Source organism: Laetiporus sulphureus, assembly GCF_001632365.1.
Source record: "Laetiporus sulphureus 93-53 unplaced genomic scaffold LAESUscaffold_31, whole genome shotgun sequence".
NCBI lineage: Eukaryota > Fungi > Basidiomycota > Agaricomycetes > Polyporales > Laetiporaceae > Laetiporus > Laetiporus sulphureus.
The window spans coordinates 63,080-75,960 of record NW_024468540.1 but is presented as its reverse complement, the minus strand read 5'-3'; the positions used below and the strand labels follow the sequence as shown (position 1 = coordinate 75,960).

General features: G+C 53.8%; 5 protein-coding genes across 5 annotated transcripts; all 5 read right to left on the bottom strand.

Moving 5' to 3' along the window:
* Positions 1-2,447: 2,447 nt before the first annotated feature.
* Positions 2,448-3,100, bottom strand: LAESUDRAFT_657365 (uncharacterized protein; the record flags this gene model as incomplete). Its single annotated transcript, XM_040904679.1, has 2 exons — positions 2,448-2,860; positions 2,917-3,100. 2 exons carry the CDS (start codon positions 3,098-3,100, stop codon positions 2,448-2,450), a joined length of 597 nt encoding a protein of 198 aa, XP_040762322.1.
* Positions 3,101-3,249: 149 nt separating this feature from the next.
* LAESUDRAFT_727743 (Metallo-hydrolase/oxidoreductase) lies at positions 3,250-4,806 on the bottom strand (the record flags this gene model as incomplete). The annotated part of the gene is made up of 7 exons (XM_040909284.1): positions 3,250-3,622; positions 3,679-3,748; positions 3,805-3,869; positions 3,929-4,417; positions 4,479-4,504; positions 4,559-4,677; positions 4,739-4,806. 7 exons carry the CDS (start codon positions 4,801-4,803, stop codon positions 3,365-3,367), a joined length of 1,092 nt encoding a protein of 363 aa, XP_040762321.1. The 3' UTR covers positions 3,250-3,364.
* A 406-nt stretch (positions 4,807-5,212) lies between these two features.
* LAESUDRAFT_287045 (uncharacterized protein) lies at positions 5,213-6,306 on the bottom strand. Its single transcript, XM_040901845.1, has 6 exons — positions 6,155-6,306; positions 5,917-6,064; positions 5,804-5,854; positions 5,483-5,746; positions 5,367-5,425; positions 5,213-5,297 (listed from the first exon to the last, which is right to left on the bottom strand). The coding sequence occupies exons 2-6, from the start codon at positions 6,049-6,051 to the stop codon at positions 5,288-5,290; spliced, it is 519 nt and encodes a 172-aa protein (XP_040762320.1). The 5' UTR covers positions 6,052-6,064; positions 6,155-6,306; the 3' UTR covers positions 5,213-5,287.
* Positions 6,307-7,035, bottom strand: LAESUDRAFT_287044 (uncharacterized protein). The gene has a single exon (XM_040901844.1). It carries the CDS (start codon positions 6,961-6,963, stop codon positions 6,472-6,474), a length of 492 nt encoding a protein of 163 aa, XP_040762319.1. The 5' UTR covers positions 6,964-7,035; the 3' UTR covers positions 6,307-6,471.
* A 103-nt stretch (positions 7,036-7,138) lies between these two features.
* On the bottom strand, positions 7,139-12,829 carry LAESUDRAFT_727742 (Ca-transporting ATPase). Its single transcript, XM_040909283.1, has 18 exons — positions 11,627-12,829; positions 11,338-11,579; positions 11,143-11,287; positions 10,958-11,092; positions 10,842-10,908; positions 10,465-10,788; positions 10,255-10,412; positions 9,643-10,200; positions 9,431-9,590; positions 9,259-9,376; positions 8,996-9,210; positions 8,726-8,937; positions 8,384-8,664; positions 8,250-8,325; positions 8,150-8,195; positions 7,944-8,094; positions 7,724-7,887; positions 7,139-7,663 (listed from the first exon to the last, which is right to left on the bottom strand). Exons 1-18 carry the CDS (start codon positions 12,713-12,715, stop codon positions 7,380-7,382), a joined length of 4,425 nt encoding a protein of 1,474 aa, XP_040762318.1. The 5' UTR covers positions 12,716-12,829; the 3' UTR covers positions 7,139-7,379.
* Positions 12,830-12,881: the final 52 nt, after the last annotated feature.

Here is a 12,881-nt window from a genome sequence, read left to right as displayed (position 1 = left end):
CTAACACAGAGCGAGACAGGCAGAAGCTCACCGAGGCGGGAGACATAAAGACTAGGTCGCGTAAAGGGAGAAAGAAAGAGCAGACAGATTTCTGGCCCGGATCGGAGAGAACAGCAGCAGCCCACAAATGGAATATAGCTCCAATTTAGACTTCAACGTTTCTGTTTGTTTCTCACCGCCTCGTGCCCACCTCACCATTTTCATCTAGTGTTCTTTTTCACCCTGTTCAGTCTCCGAGTCTGGATGCAAATCCGTGTATGAACTACTACGCTGTGCTCCCAAATTAAAAATAAGCGTGTGGAATCAATAAATAAAGACGATCTTGCAGCCACACGCTGCTCCTTCTACACCAGGTTCGCTGAGATTGCAGCGCAGAGACCCCGCCTATCCAACTGACAACTGTCGCTATAGCATGTCACCTTGGCAGTGCCTTTTCTCGATTGTATTCATCGCCACGTTGTGGCTCGCGTCCCCCAGATCTGATTTCAGTATAGTGCTCCGCCGGCTCGCCAGTCCATGGAACACAGCTGATCCTTCTGGCAGCCTGTCATTCTGACTCTGCCATCAGCTCGTCCAATGCGATGGGCAGCCGGTTTGCGGATATGGAACGGCATTCATGGCATTTTCGGGAGATGCACTTGTCGCTTGCGAAGTACTCTATTGAACGGCAAGCCCCGCATACAATAGGTGAGTTTTGATACGGGGTTTCATTGTCTTCTGCTCGCGGCCCAGGAATCATAACGTGATCTCGGGATTCAAGATTTAGGCAGGGTATCGCATGACCCGCCATTTACCGGTGAAGGGAAATAGCATGCCTATGAGAAGTACTCGTCCAACTTGCACCGGCGTCGATCAACCACTCGACTCTGTCACAAAGCACACACAATCAGCGATTATCGGTGTTATAATCCGCTCATCCTCGCACATCAATACCCAGACACAGGCTGTACCTTGCAATCGATCGTCTGGTCGACTCTCATTTCGTCCATGAGATATATTCTTACAGGGTCGTGGCCACCTTCTGGAAAACGCGAACATGCTATCGTTTCCACACTTCATCCCACGTACGCCTTCTCCCTGTTCCTGACGACTGGTACATCTCTCTACGACTATGATCTCCATGTTTCATTACGGTGCGTGCAACAATAACACGTCGTGCTCTTGATTACGATCCTATTATTTCTGGGCAGATGTAGAACCCATGCCAACACACACAATCAGCCTATCTAACGTCTTATGTCCCGAGCATGAGACACGTTCCTCTCGGAGCATATCGCTCTCATGAAAATTATCCTGATCGGAACTTGCGCCCGCAGGCAAGCCTGAGGACGCTCGATCATGTTGCAGACGTACAAACGCTCCTGCCAACGCACGGTCCCCCTCGGTCCGGGCTGCCTCATTGCACGATGAGAATCCACCTTCACAGCGACGCCATTCATTGACCCAAGATTGCCATTCAAACGCAAAGATTGGATGCCGTCGAGCACGCGCTTCATAGGCCCATGACTCGCCTCGCCCACCTTCTTCCGCACGCACCCAGTCAAGCGGCGGAATTTGCGGTATTCTCGCGAGCGAAACGCGCTGTCAAATGGTCTGTTAAAGTCATGGGACACAACAGCACGCGGTGTCAAAGTCCTACAGCCGGCGCTCGGCATCCGCGAAGCGTGCAACACACCTGGCGCCGTACGCGAGTCTCCTACAGCTCTGGCGCATGTATCACAATGAGGCGGGTGAAGAGTGCGTGCCGCGCCTCTAGACCGATGATGGAATGTCGCGCTTACGCTCTCCGTGCCTCATCTGCTGACTGCAATCATCCAAACTCACGGCATCTTCACTCACTAGGGCATTTCCTTCTCATGATCGGCAACCCTTTGCAGTATTTACGCCGCACCAGCGGTGGCTCCCAAGACACCGCGAAGTGAAGGCACCTCTTCTAGCTTGGTTGGAAGTCAGAAGAAACGGCGAACACGCTCGGTCTGTTCGGCATGAGCACGTCTGTATACGAGCGCCGCGCCCGTTGCACGCAGCCAGGGTCCGAAGCTGTTTTGGATCACCGCTATCAATGTGCCTGGCTTCACGAACCTGTCGGTGACAAATTATGAATGCGTACCACGGTGATAACGTTGCTGGCTCCATGTGAGAAATGAAGAACAATCTGGTGGCCATGGTGTGGCCAAAAGTCATCCGCGAAGGGTATGATGCTGTAATGTAGGAAATACAAATGTAGTCGCAGGGAGACGTGCTACATAAGTTTGTCCTTGAGGGAGACATGCTACGCAGTCGATGTCGTAGAAGCCCGAGGTTCCGCTTGAGACTCAGACGACGCCTACGATGTAGTCGCGGTCGTCTGCGCGCCCACTGGCGAGTCGCCCGCAGGCGGGGCGAGCTCCTCCTCCTCATCGTCGTCATCGCTCATGATATCTGCATGACGCACAATGGGGATAACCTCAGTCAGATTTATCTTGGCCGCCTTCCACGCAACAGAAGCACTCGCCTTCGCCGTACGTCTCCGGATGCTCCCTGAAGCAATTTTGCATCATCTTGAACTTCTCCACGCAGTCTATGCCCTTGGGCTCCTTGTCCGAGAAGACAAAGCACGAGAAGGCCTCACGGAACTGCATCCCGCACGGCCCGTACGCCATCCCGCCGAGGCACGGGCAGTCCCAGTTGATCTCGCCTGTAACGGGATTGAACGCGCCGCCACCGCCCTCTTCCTCCTCCTCCTCCTCCGCCATTGTGGGACCGGATGTGGGCTCTACTATGGATTCTTCTAGGGTTGCTTCATGCGCGGCTGATGGAGGATGCGAATCTATCAGGGTTTCGGGAGTGGACTGCTTTACTAGCGGGACCTGTTTTGATGCTGCGAGCGGGAGTTGATAAACCAAACATTTTATAAGAAGGAGAGACACCGCTCACAGGAAGCAACGGAGTCCAATGCGATTTTGTCACCGTACAGCGCCTTCCAGCTCACATATGAAGCAACGACCGCTGAGCCTGCAAGGACGGCACCGACGCGGCTAGGACGTGCGACTGCCGTTGAACGCGGCGACGATGTGTGGAGACAACGGCGAAGTGATACCTTTGGAAGTGTCCTGAACATCTTTAAGAGGCACCGTGGGCCCTAGATGGCTGCACTGGCGAGAGTAGGAAAGCCAGAGGAAAGTGATCGGTCGGTGGCGGAAAGAAACGCGAGTGCGTCCGGCAAGCGTTCGGCGACTTTCTTGCTGCGCTGACGAATGCCCGGGTCTGTGTGCGGTGACTAAAACGCGGGATCCTATTGAGCAGACTAGTACAACCGTTTATACGCTTGTTACATGATTTCAAGAGCTACATTCAAGGTCATACATACAGAGACTTTAAAGAACTAATCTGAATCGATGGATGGAGGAAACATCTTCTTTTCCGCCTCACGATCCCCTGCTACCTCCACTTTGTGGCCCACACCAGCAGGTACACATCCTTCACCCAACGCTGCCTCCAATGCAATCTTGGCCACGAATCCACTGCAGTGCATCGGCAGCACGTATGCCGGCGCGGGTCTCAGCTGCTTGGACAAGAACTTTACGGTAGGCTCAATGCGAGGCGTCAGATCCGTGCCAGCCAAGTGCAGTCCGCCGATAATCTGTCGGACGAGCGTCAACGCCCAGGAGATGATGCGACTTGCTGAGCCAAACGCACCATGTAGACCGGTCTTGCGAACGTCATGACTGCGTCCTTGACAACGTTCACGATACCAGCATGAGAGCATCTGTCAAGGAGGACTGGATTTACACAATTTTGAACGACTGCTCCGCAATCACTTACGCAGAGAACAATATCAAGCCTTTCCCAGCAACGTCTACTGCGGCGTACCGCTCGTCCATCAAGTGCTGTCATCACAAACAATCAGCATCGCATCTTCACCCAGACCCAACGTCCTTGCACTCACATCTTCCTTCACCCACTCACCCTTCCCCTCCTTCTCCACCCACCTCACGCCTCCCGGCAACCCGCCCTCAAACTCCGTCACCCGCGGGATCTCCCCACTCACCCACACCGTCCCATCCGCAACCGCATGCCCCTCCTTATGCGTCTCCACCACCGCGCCCGCCTCCCTCAACTGCTCGAACGTCGGGTCCGGCGGGTGCCGCCCAATGACAATCCCCTGCGGCTGCGGTGCCATCCCCCGCGCGATCGGCCTGCTCGGGTGCAGATCGACGACGCACGGCGGCGCGCTGGCCGACGCGGGGTCCTCCGCGCGGATGCGGAGGAAGGAGAGCATGCCGCCGCTGTGGTCCGAGTGCCAGTGCGAGAGGATGATGCGGTCGATGCGGTGGGTGGGGACGTGCATCGCTGCGATGTTGCGCGCGATCGAGCGCGATTCGGGGCCTGTATCGAAGAGCGTGTAGTGCGACTTCTCGCCCTCGATTTGAGTCTCCTGGAGCATTACATCGCCAGCTGTCAGATGCTCCGCAGGAGTTGCAGTGAATAATACACACGATCAGTGCGGAGAAGCCATGCGCGCCTGTATATCGCGTTGAACACGAGCCATTGCAGTAGAGCTATAGAATGTACACACCACAGCAGTAGTTCTCGAAGTCCACAAAGGGGATCCCGGTCAACTCATCGATAGGTGGATTATGTTCAGTGAGGTGCGTTCGCATCTCATGCGTGAAGCCCGGAGGCAACTTCGTCATCCTACATACACACATCTTGTCATCAGCCATCAGAACCGACACAAAGACGACAAGCACGATACCATTCTATGCAGTTATCGACCAAGAAGGTCACCACGAACTTATCGACAGTTCGGAGAGGAGCCATGACATTCGCAGTGGCCTGCGCTCCACCAGGAGGACGCCTTTTATGGCTCACGCACATGCTTGACAACCCTATCGTCTCGCACTCCTATCTGTACATTCCGTCATGCTGAATGAAGTACTACTGGCGAGTTCATAGCGCAATAGATGTCGGAACAGAGGTCTCGATGCCTCAATTCCGAATATCAAGTGGCAGGCGTGATGCAGATAGTGAGCAGGTGTTGGGCCAAGTTCGAGGGCTGCAGCGAAGATGCGCTATGCACGGACCATTAGCAGCCACACAGTTCCTGCCTCGGACATCGGCAACTTATGTATTGAGAGAGATGCAGGATGGATAAAGCATGTGTACAGCGAGTACAGGTATCTACGGTACACGCAGCGCAGCAGTCCCAGAGTAATCTTGGAAATATATAATAAAGAAAGAGCCGTATCCTGACGACGAAGTATGCTTGACGACAATCGAAACTGCGCGTCAGAGATTCACGTCCTTAGTACTTTCTATGGGGTGGGAAAAAGTCAGAGTCAGAGTCAGAAGTGCGTGAGATAGTGCAGAAACACTGCACTCACCCCATGCCGCCATAGCCCATCGGAGCGCCCTGCTCCGCAAGCCTGCGCTTCCTGAAGGCCTGTGTGTGGTGTGAGTAACGAAACAACGAATCCAAGGGCCCCAAAGTAGCACTTACCCGGCGGTACTTCATGCGCTCAAAGTGCATGAAGAAGATCACGAGGAGCATAATGCCCGTCAGCACGCAGAAGATAACTAGCCCGACCGGGATGATCAGAATATGTCTCCCCGGGATTGCGATCGCTGTCGACGCGTCCGACTCTGCGGTTTTCGAAACGGAGGCGGCGCTCGCCGACGCGGTCGAGCTGGCCGAGGCAGACCCAGCAGAGTCTCCGTTAGCATCGTTGTTGATGTCACCAGCCACGGATGTAGTTGCAGTCGCCTGTGCGCATGGAATCAGTTTGTGTAACGCGTAGAGAGCAAGCTTAGCACGACTTACCGAAGCGGCTGCAGAAGTAACGACGGCCGTGGACGCGATGGACGATTCGCCCTGCGGAGACGTGGTCAATTCATGAAAAGCATTGTGTAGCAAATAGTACCCAAAATACGTACAACTACGACAACAGGATCAGATGTGGCTGCTGCAGCGGCGGCGGTGCCAGACACAGCAGCGAGCGTGCAAGACTTGACTTCTTGATAGGTGCCGTCGGCGTTCGGAGTGAGCGTGATTGTACATGTCTCCAGCATAGTACCGGAAGAGCTATATGCATATCAGCAAAGTTCATCGTCACGCATCGACACGGGTGCCCATGGAAGGAGAAATCGCCCGCCACCACCGCGTCGTGCGCACCCGGATGCACGTGACCGCGCCGACGCGCTTGAGCGGAGTTGCGCCGCACGCAGGAAACGGTGCCCTGCGCCGCTTGCACTCCGCCGACAACCATCATAATTCGTTCCTCGTTGTAGGCGGAATGTGGCGAATCTGATGACTGGCGAGGATTTGATGTCCACCTTTCAATCTACGCAGCTTGGCACTGCGCATTGGCATGCGAGGAAGCCATGCCATTGGCGGTCAGGCAACACAGCACGTGGCGACTGCGATCGAGGTCATTGGTCGAGCAGACCCAGTGAACCCTCGATCAACAGACAAGCAATTGTGTGCTTGGATTACGCCTGCCGAGCACAAGAGTGCTCTTCCTCGATGCGGCATCCATCCATTCCATTATTGTTATGAGATGGTTCACGTACGTGCTGACTGTCTGAGTCGTCTCCAGCGTCATCGCAGAAGCCGTCACCGTCTGGCGAGGTACAAGTCCAAGCACATTTGGTTCGGCGACTGGCACAGCATTCACAAAGCCGGCCAAGCAGGACAAGAGCAAGCAAACAGTGGTGAAGGTGGTCCTCGAGCTGCGGAACATCTTGGCGAGACTGCGGATGAAGCTGAGATGTACAAAAGGAGTATGCAAGAGCGAGAACGGGTGGAGACTGGCTCCTGCGTCGAGCGGATGGACGGCAAAGAAAGCAAGGAATGGAAGGCCCCCAGGGCAGAAAGGTCACAACCCGCAAGCGAGGTGGAGAGGAGAAACGAAGGAGAGGGATGAGGCCCAACGAGCTCTGAGAGCGCTGGGAGTTTATGTTCGCGGACGTCGCGGCAACCATCAGTCAGCTTTGATTCTCCGATTGGGAGGCGATAACAAAGTCTACACGCTATTCAAGCTCCGACCGTAATCGTTCCCGCCGGCATCAAGTCGAAGCAACCGGCAGGAGCCAGGCGATCAGCTTCGCAACGAGAAGTCGTCCGTCCATCGCTCTGTGTGTAGCCACCGCCAAAGTTTGATTGATGTGTCGTTGCAAATCCTCAATCTATTGCGAATTATCACAATTACGAACGTTGTACCAGGAACGCATGGCCACACAGTCAAGAAAGGCAATGGATTTTGCTGCTGTAGCAGTTATACAAGGAAGAAGGGTCGATAAAGATGCATCCTACAGCGGTTAGTATAAATGTGGCCCCCAGATGGACGTCGCTGGATGTGAAACGCATCACGCCAAGGCCGTCTAATACATAGCCTCTGTCATCGCATACCTCCTTCGACAGTTTTGTACACCTTTCCGTCTTTGGTCCGCTGCTGCCGACGCAGCTGCATGACATAGCCAATCACCCGCGACACAGCTTGCGTCCCCCACTGCTCGTACGTCACAGACAGCACAACGTTCAAGATGGCCGCGCCCAGCAGTGTGATCCGCGCAGAAAATGGCAGAGGCACCAGCTCCAAGAGACTTGCAACGGGACGAGGAGGCGACAGCAGGACGACAACGTTGAACAGCGACAGGCAGGCAATCGACAGCATCAACAGGCCTGCGGAAAGTATGTCAGCCATCATTGATACGTGATGCATGATGCAGCTCTCCGTCTCACCATTGGTCCACATGGGCCTGCGGTACGGCGGCCCAATGCTAAAAACAGCTGCCACCAAAATATACTGGAAGCACGACACTAAAAATAGCGCCGAGTTCTCAAAGTTAGTGGCCTCCAGTTGATCATCGCCCGAGCTTGGGTCCGACGGAGGAGGAGGAGTGTACCTTAAAACACAATTAAGGTCCAATCGATGAACCATGAGATGATAGTATTGGCGCACCATTCCTGCCGGCGGACCCAAAAGAAGGCCCAGAATTGGATTGCAGCGGTGATCACGATCTGACCGACAAGACTTGCGAGCACCTTCTTTGACACGAGACTGGCTGTCGGACGCTTGGGATGAATATGAGGGAATGGCAGTGTCCGGCCCACTAATGCGTATGTCAGCATGTCATACTTGCAGTGATGAAGAAAGATGTGCCTTACTCGTGATAGCAATGGGAATGATGATAAACAAGTCGATGTAAAGGAACTGCGCCGCAGTATCATCAGCTCCTGACGCTGGTAATTATACGAAGCTGCACACCTGAAAATCTCCCAGCGAAGAGGCAAACGAATATAGCAACGTGATTGTAGTAAACTGAATGAGAGAATATAACGCCCTGTGATCGCAGTTGTCATCATGCTTGTGCAGGCGGCCATTATTGAACGCATACTTACATATATTTGAAGCAGCTGAAACTTGTCACCAGCGCAGAGCGGCCCTCTTTAATCACCTCCAGCACACAACTGATATCGGGCGTGCGACTGGTAAAAGGCGCAGCGACGGATGCCTCTGCTTCTGACAACGAGAGACCAACGTCCGCAGCTTTCAACGCTGCGCAATCGTTCGCACCATCTCCACACATCAAGACCGTATACCCGAGGTCTTGCAGCCGTTCGACTACCTCATTCTTCTCATCAGGTGACATGCGAGCATATACCTGTGCTTTGACCAGCATCTGCATCAATACATATTAAGTCCCGCAAGTTGGCCTCGATAAATGATGGCGGTCTACGCACACGCTGGAGCGTCTCTAGGGGAGCATGGTTGATCATCCAGCGGAACACGTCACCAGAGATGGCCAGAGTGTAGTCGCCGTAGTCAAGTTCGTCCTCCTCAACAAGACGGTGAGCCGGCGGCGTCAACGGCTTCAACGTGTAGTCATCCAATGCCCACGTTGGCTCATCCATGCAGGTCCATTCCAACTTGGACAGAGGTGTCGTCGCATTGCCTACGAGGTGCTAACAATTAAGCGGTCTTTTCTCCAATGCCAAAATCCGTAGACGTACCCCGGATGAAAATGGGACAGAAGACATGGGCTGCTGGATTGATCAAACCGCATTCTCTCGCGACACTGACGGCCGTTAGTGAATTATCTCCGGTAATCATCCTACAAGCAAAATGTGCGGAGCGCAGTGCTTGGATAGCAGGTGTTGTTCCGGGTTTCAGCTTGTTCTCGAAGATCACCAAACCGAGGAACTGGAGGCCAGATTCAGCCTGTTCACTGTATATAGATGAGAGACTGCGGTGAACCTATCTGCCGATTACTGACCGCTTCAGTTTCTGAGCTTTAAGCCAGGAGAGACCCTCGATGCTCTTGCCAGCCATAGCGATGACTCGATACCCGCGCTTGGTGTAGTACGAGAGCAAGTCATCATAGTCCTGTGGAACTGAAAACAAACTCGTCAGAAGACAGCATGCGGCACACGGGCGAACTAACTGACAGGAATCTTTATCGCATATCTCACCCATCACCTCAGGGGCGCCCTTGACATAGATCTCCATGCTATTGCTCTTCAATCGCTTGACGATGACGCTCATTCTGCGAAGCGAAGACACAAAGTCGAACGTGCGGATCACGCCCAACTCGAGGAAGTGTGCATGCTGACCACCGAGCAATTAGTCCGCATAGCAAGCTTTGCAGCGAGAAACGTACTCTTCCGCCTTTCAGCGCGTCTTCAATCCGAAACTGAGCACTACCCGGTGGACGAACGACAGTCTGCACCAATGCGGCAGGGCGACCGCCTCCAGCCCGACTCTTGACAATGCCTGTCCCAGCAACGTTGCCTTCTTCCAGCGTCCATTTCGTAAACCCGAACATCTTGACATCGAGCGGGTCACCAATAACCTCTCCATCCACGTTCTTCAACGAATGGCACGTTGCCAACGCATGGAGGAAGTTCGCTTTTTCTCGACTAGACGGCAGGTCATGGATGTCTTCAATCAGCTCACCGAATCGGTCGAAGTTGCGTTCCAACGACCGGACACCAAGGATGTCCAGCCCGTCTTCCGTAAGAGTTCCCGTCTTGTCGAAGCAGCAGACATTGATCTGACCCGCAACATTGACGCGGTTCGGCGAGATGCAATATATGCCGAGCTTACGGAGCCGATTTATTGCGAAACTCGTGCCGATAGAGAGAGTCGCGGGCAGTGCAGGCGGCACCACCACCGTGATCAGATCCAGTGCTCGAATCAAGATCGTGTGCCATGGTACCTGTGTATTTTCATCACCGGTCAGACATCACCGCGACGGAGAACCATTACTTACTCCGAGCCGGACAAATTGGATAGCGCTGGCACAGAAGCCCAACCCTGCGACACCTGTCAGGACGAGAATAAACCTGATCGAGTCGCGATAGAACTTGAATCCCATCGGCTTCGGAAATAACATGGACCGCACAAGAGCACCTTTCGTGGTGTAGAATCCTGGAGACATTTCAGTCAAATTCGGGGAAAAGGAGCACATGTATGGGTATACCTATTCGAGCAACCAATCCTAAAGCCGGAGTCCGCACACTCCCGTCCATGGCGAGGGAGCCTCTCATCCGCACGACACGAGTACCAGCATAGAGAAAGCTCTTCGACATGTCTCCACTGATGTCCTTGCCATCTCGGAAAAGAGCCATATCTGCGTCCTTCACAGGTGCCTTGCCAACTGGAACACTTTCGCCTGTAAGCATGCTCTCATTGACAATAGCATCTCCAGACAGCAGAAAGATGTCGGCAGGGATCGTACCCAGTTGAGGCTCAACGAGATTAACGATATCACCTGGAACGAGTGACGAGGAATCGCGCTCTGTCCCTGAACATCGTGGTCGGTGATTTATGATTCCAAAAAAGTGACTGAGCCCTTACATGCTCCATTAACGTAGACGTTTACCAGGCAGGTGAACCTAGACATTTTCCGCATTCGCGCGATAGTCTGTCGAGATTCAATCACCTGCTTTCTGGACAGACTTGACTGAGCTTACCTTCTTCGTTTCCAGAAGAGTTGTTGTGATGCTGACGGCCGAGATCAGAGCAATGCAGAAAGCGTAGTAATAATAGTTGTCCAGGGACCAGAGGATCATGCTGGCGATTTGGAATACGTAAAACGGATGTATAACCTGTGCAATGATGAGTTCAAGACAGCGTATATACTTGCAAAAGGATGTACCTCGTCTATGAGAAGTGAGGTGGTAGACTTGCCCTCAATGTCTATAAAATTCTGGCCAAACAGCGTGCGCCGTTGTCTTTGCACGTCCTCATCCAAACCGTGCTGCACAGAGGCCACGCCTGACCATGATGAGTCACGCCAATCCCTTAAAACCTGTCAGACCCCGTTATATCGCATGAAGGATTATGCAACTACCTGATCATACTGAACAACCCAGTCCTGGGATCCAGCGCAAATCGTGTATACCGATAATCAAGAACTGCAAGAGATCCCAAGCTTTTGCCTGAGTCGCCATTTGGTGGGTCTTGCGAATGAGGTGACGTCCTCGATATCGGAAGCAAAGCTGTTGGGTCGGCCGGGGATGAGAACACTGTTGCAAGGTCGTATGGGTATTCAACTCTGCGCAACTCGAACAAAGCAATATCTCTGTGGGCGGTCTTCGACCCGTTGGCATTGCTGCATAGCATAGACCTCGTAAACGCACCTCAACGACGACAAATCCGCTGCTGATCTCTATGAACGCCTTCTCATGAGCAACCGAGGAGAGCCACAATCGGGGGAACCAGTGTCCTAGGAGTGCTAAGACGCCACAAGTTACTACGCAGGAGAGCCGCCAAAGCGACTGGCGCCATGGGATGATTTCGTAACCAATCATTCTGATGTGCGCGTCTTCATCGTCGAGGTAGATAGTCTGTCGGCTGGGAGGACCGGGAGGTGGCGGAGACGTGGGTTCAAACTCGCCCATATCAATACGTGCCTCGCCACCGAAGATAGCATCTCCAGCGAGGAGAGGCAAAGTAGGCACCATGCTCGGAGAGGGGGGATACGAACCATAGTCGAGTACATTGATGCTTGAGGTCTCGCTCGCATCGCCGCGGGCGACGTCCAGAGAGGCTACACTTTCCTCGTCTTCTTCTCCCGAGGAGTACCCCCACCTATCGTGCCCCTCCCCTTCCGACTCGACGGCGTAATCCGAGCTTGCAACTGACCGCCTGCTGCTGGATCGATGGAATAAACTGGTCCTTGAGATACGGCTTGCCGTGGACGGACGGCGGCTACGCGGGGGTGACCCCGTCTCTGTATACCCTCTGCCGAACATGTGCGCAATGTTGTCGAACATACTGTGTCTGAGAACAGGTGAACCTGAAGGCGACCGACCTCGTCTTGATCTCGTGGGCAAACCATGGCTCTCCTCTTCTTCTTCATCGGAGACCACACCGTCGTGCTGCCTCTCCCCATTCTCTGCCGACCCATACACCTTACTGTCCCGGCTGTGTCTCCGATGTGGACTCCTCATACCCTCGCTGGAGCCGGCCTCGCTGTGTCTGCGCGTCCCCGAGCCTCTCGACCACGCATCGCTGCTGCGCCGTCGACGCTCCCCAAGGGACATCCTCGACACGCTACTAGGGTTGACGGAATGCGATGGTCCGTCAAACATAGCACCCTCTCCTTCCTCGCCATACCGAGAATCTCTTCTCCCCCGTGAGTTGCTAGCTATAGCTTCCTGGATGTCGATGGCCGAAGCGCCTTCAGTATAGTCGTACGATCGAAGCCGAGAGGAGTCAGGCTCCATTGGAGGACCTTGATAGTAGAATACTATAATCCTTTACCAATGACAAAGCCGCTAGCGATCAAATGATAGATAGCCTCGACGATATTCAAGAGACAGAGACAGCCATGATTGAAATTCAGTGTGAAGTAGGCGCGCAAGCACCGGCGGCTAGAAAACGTTCGCTAAC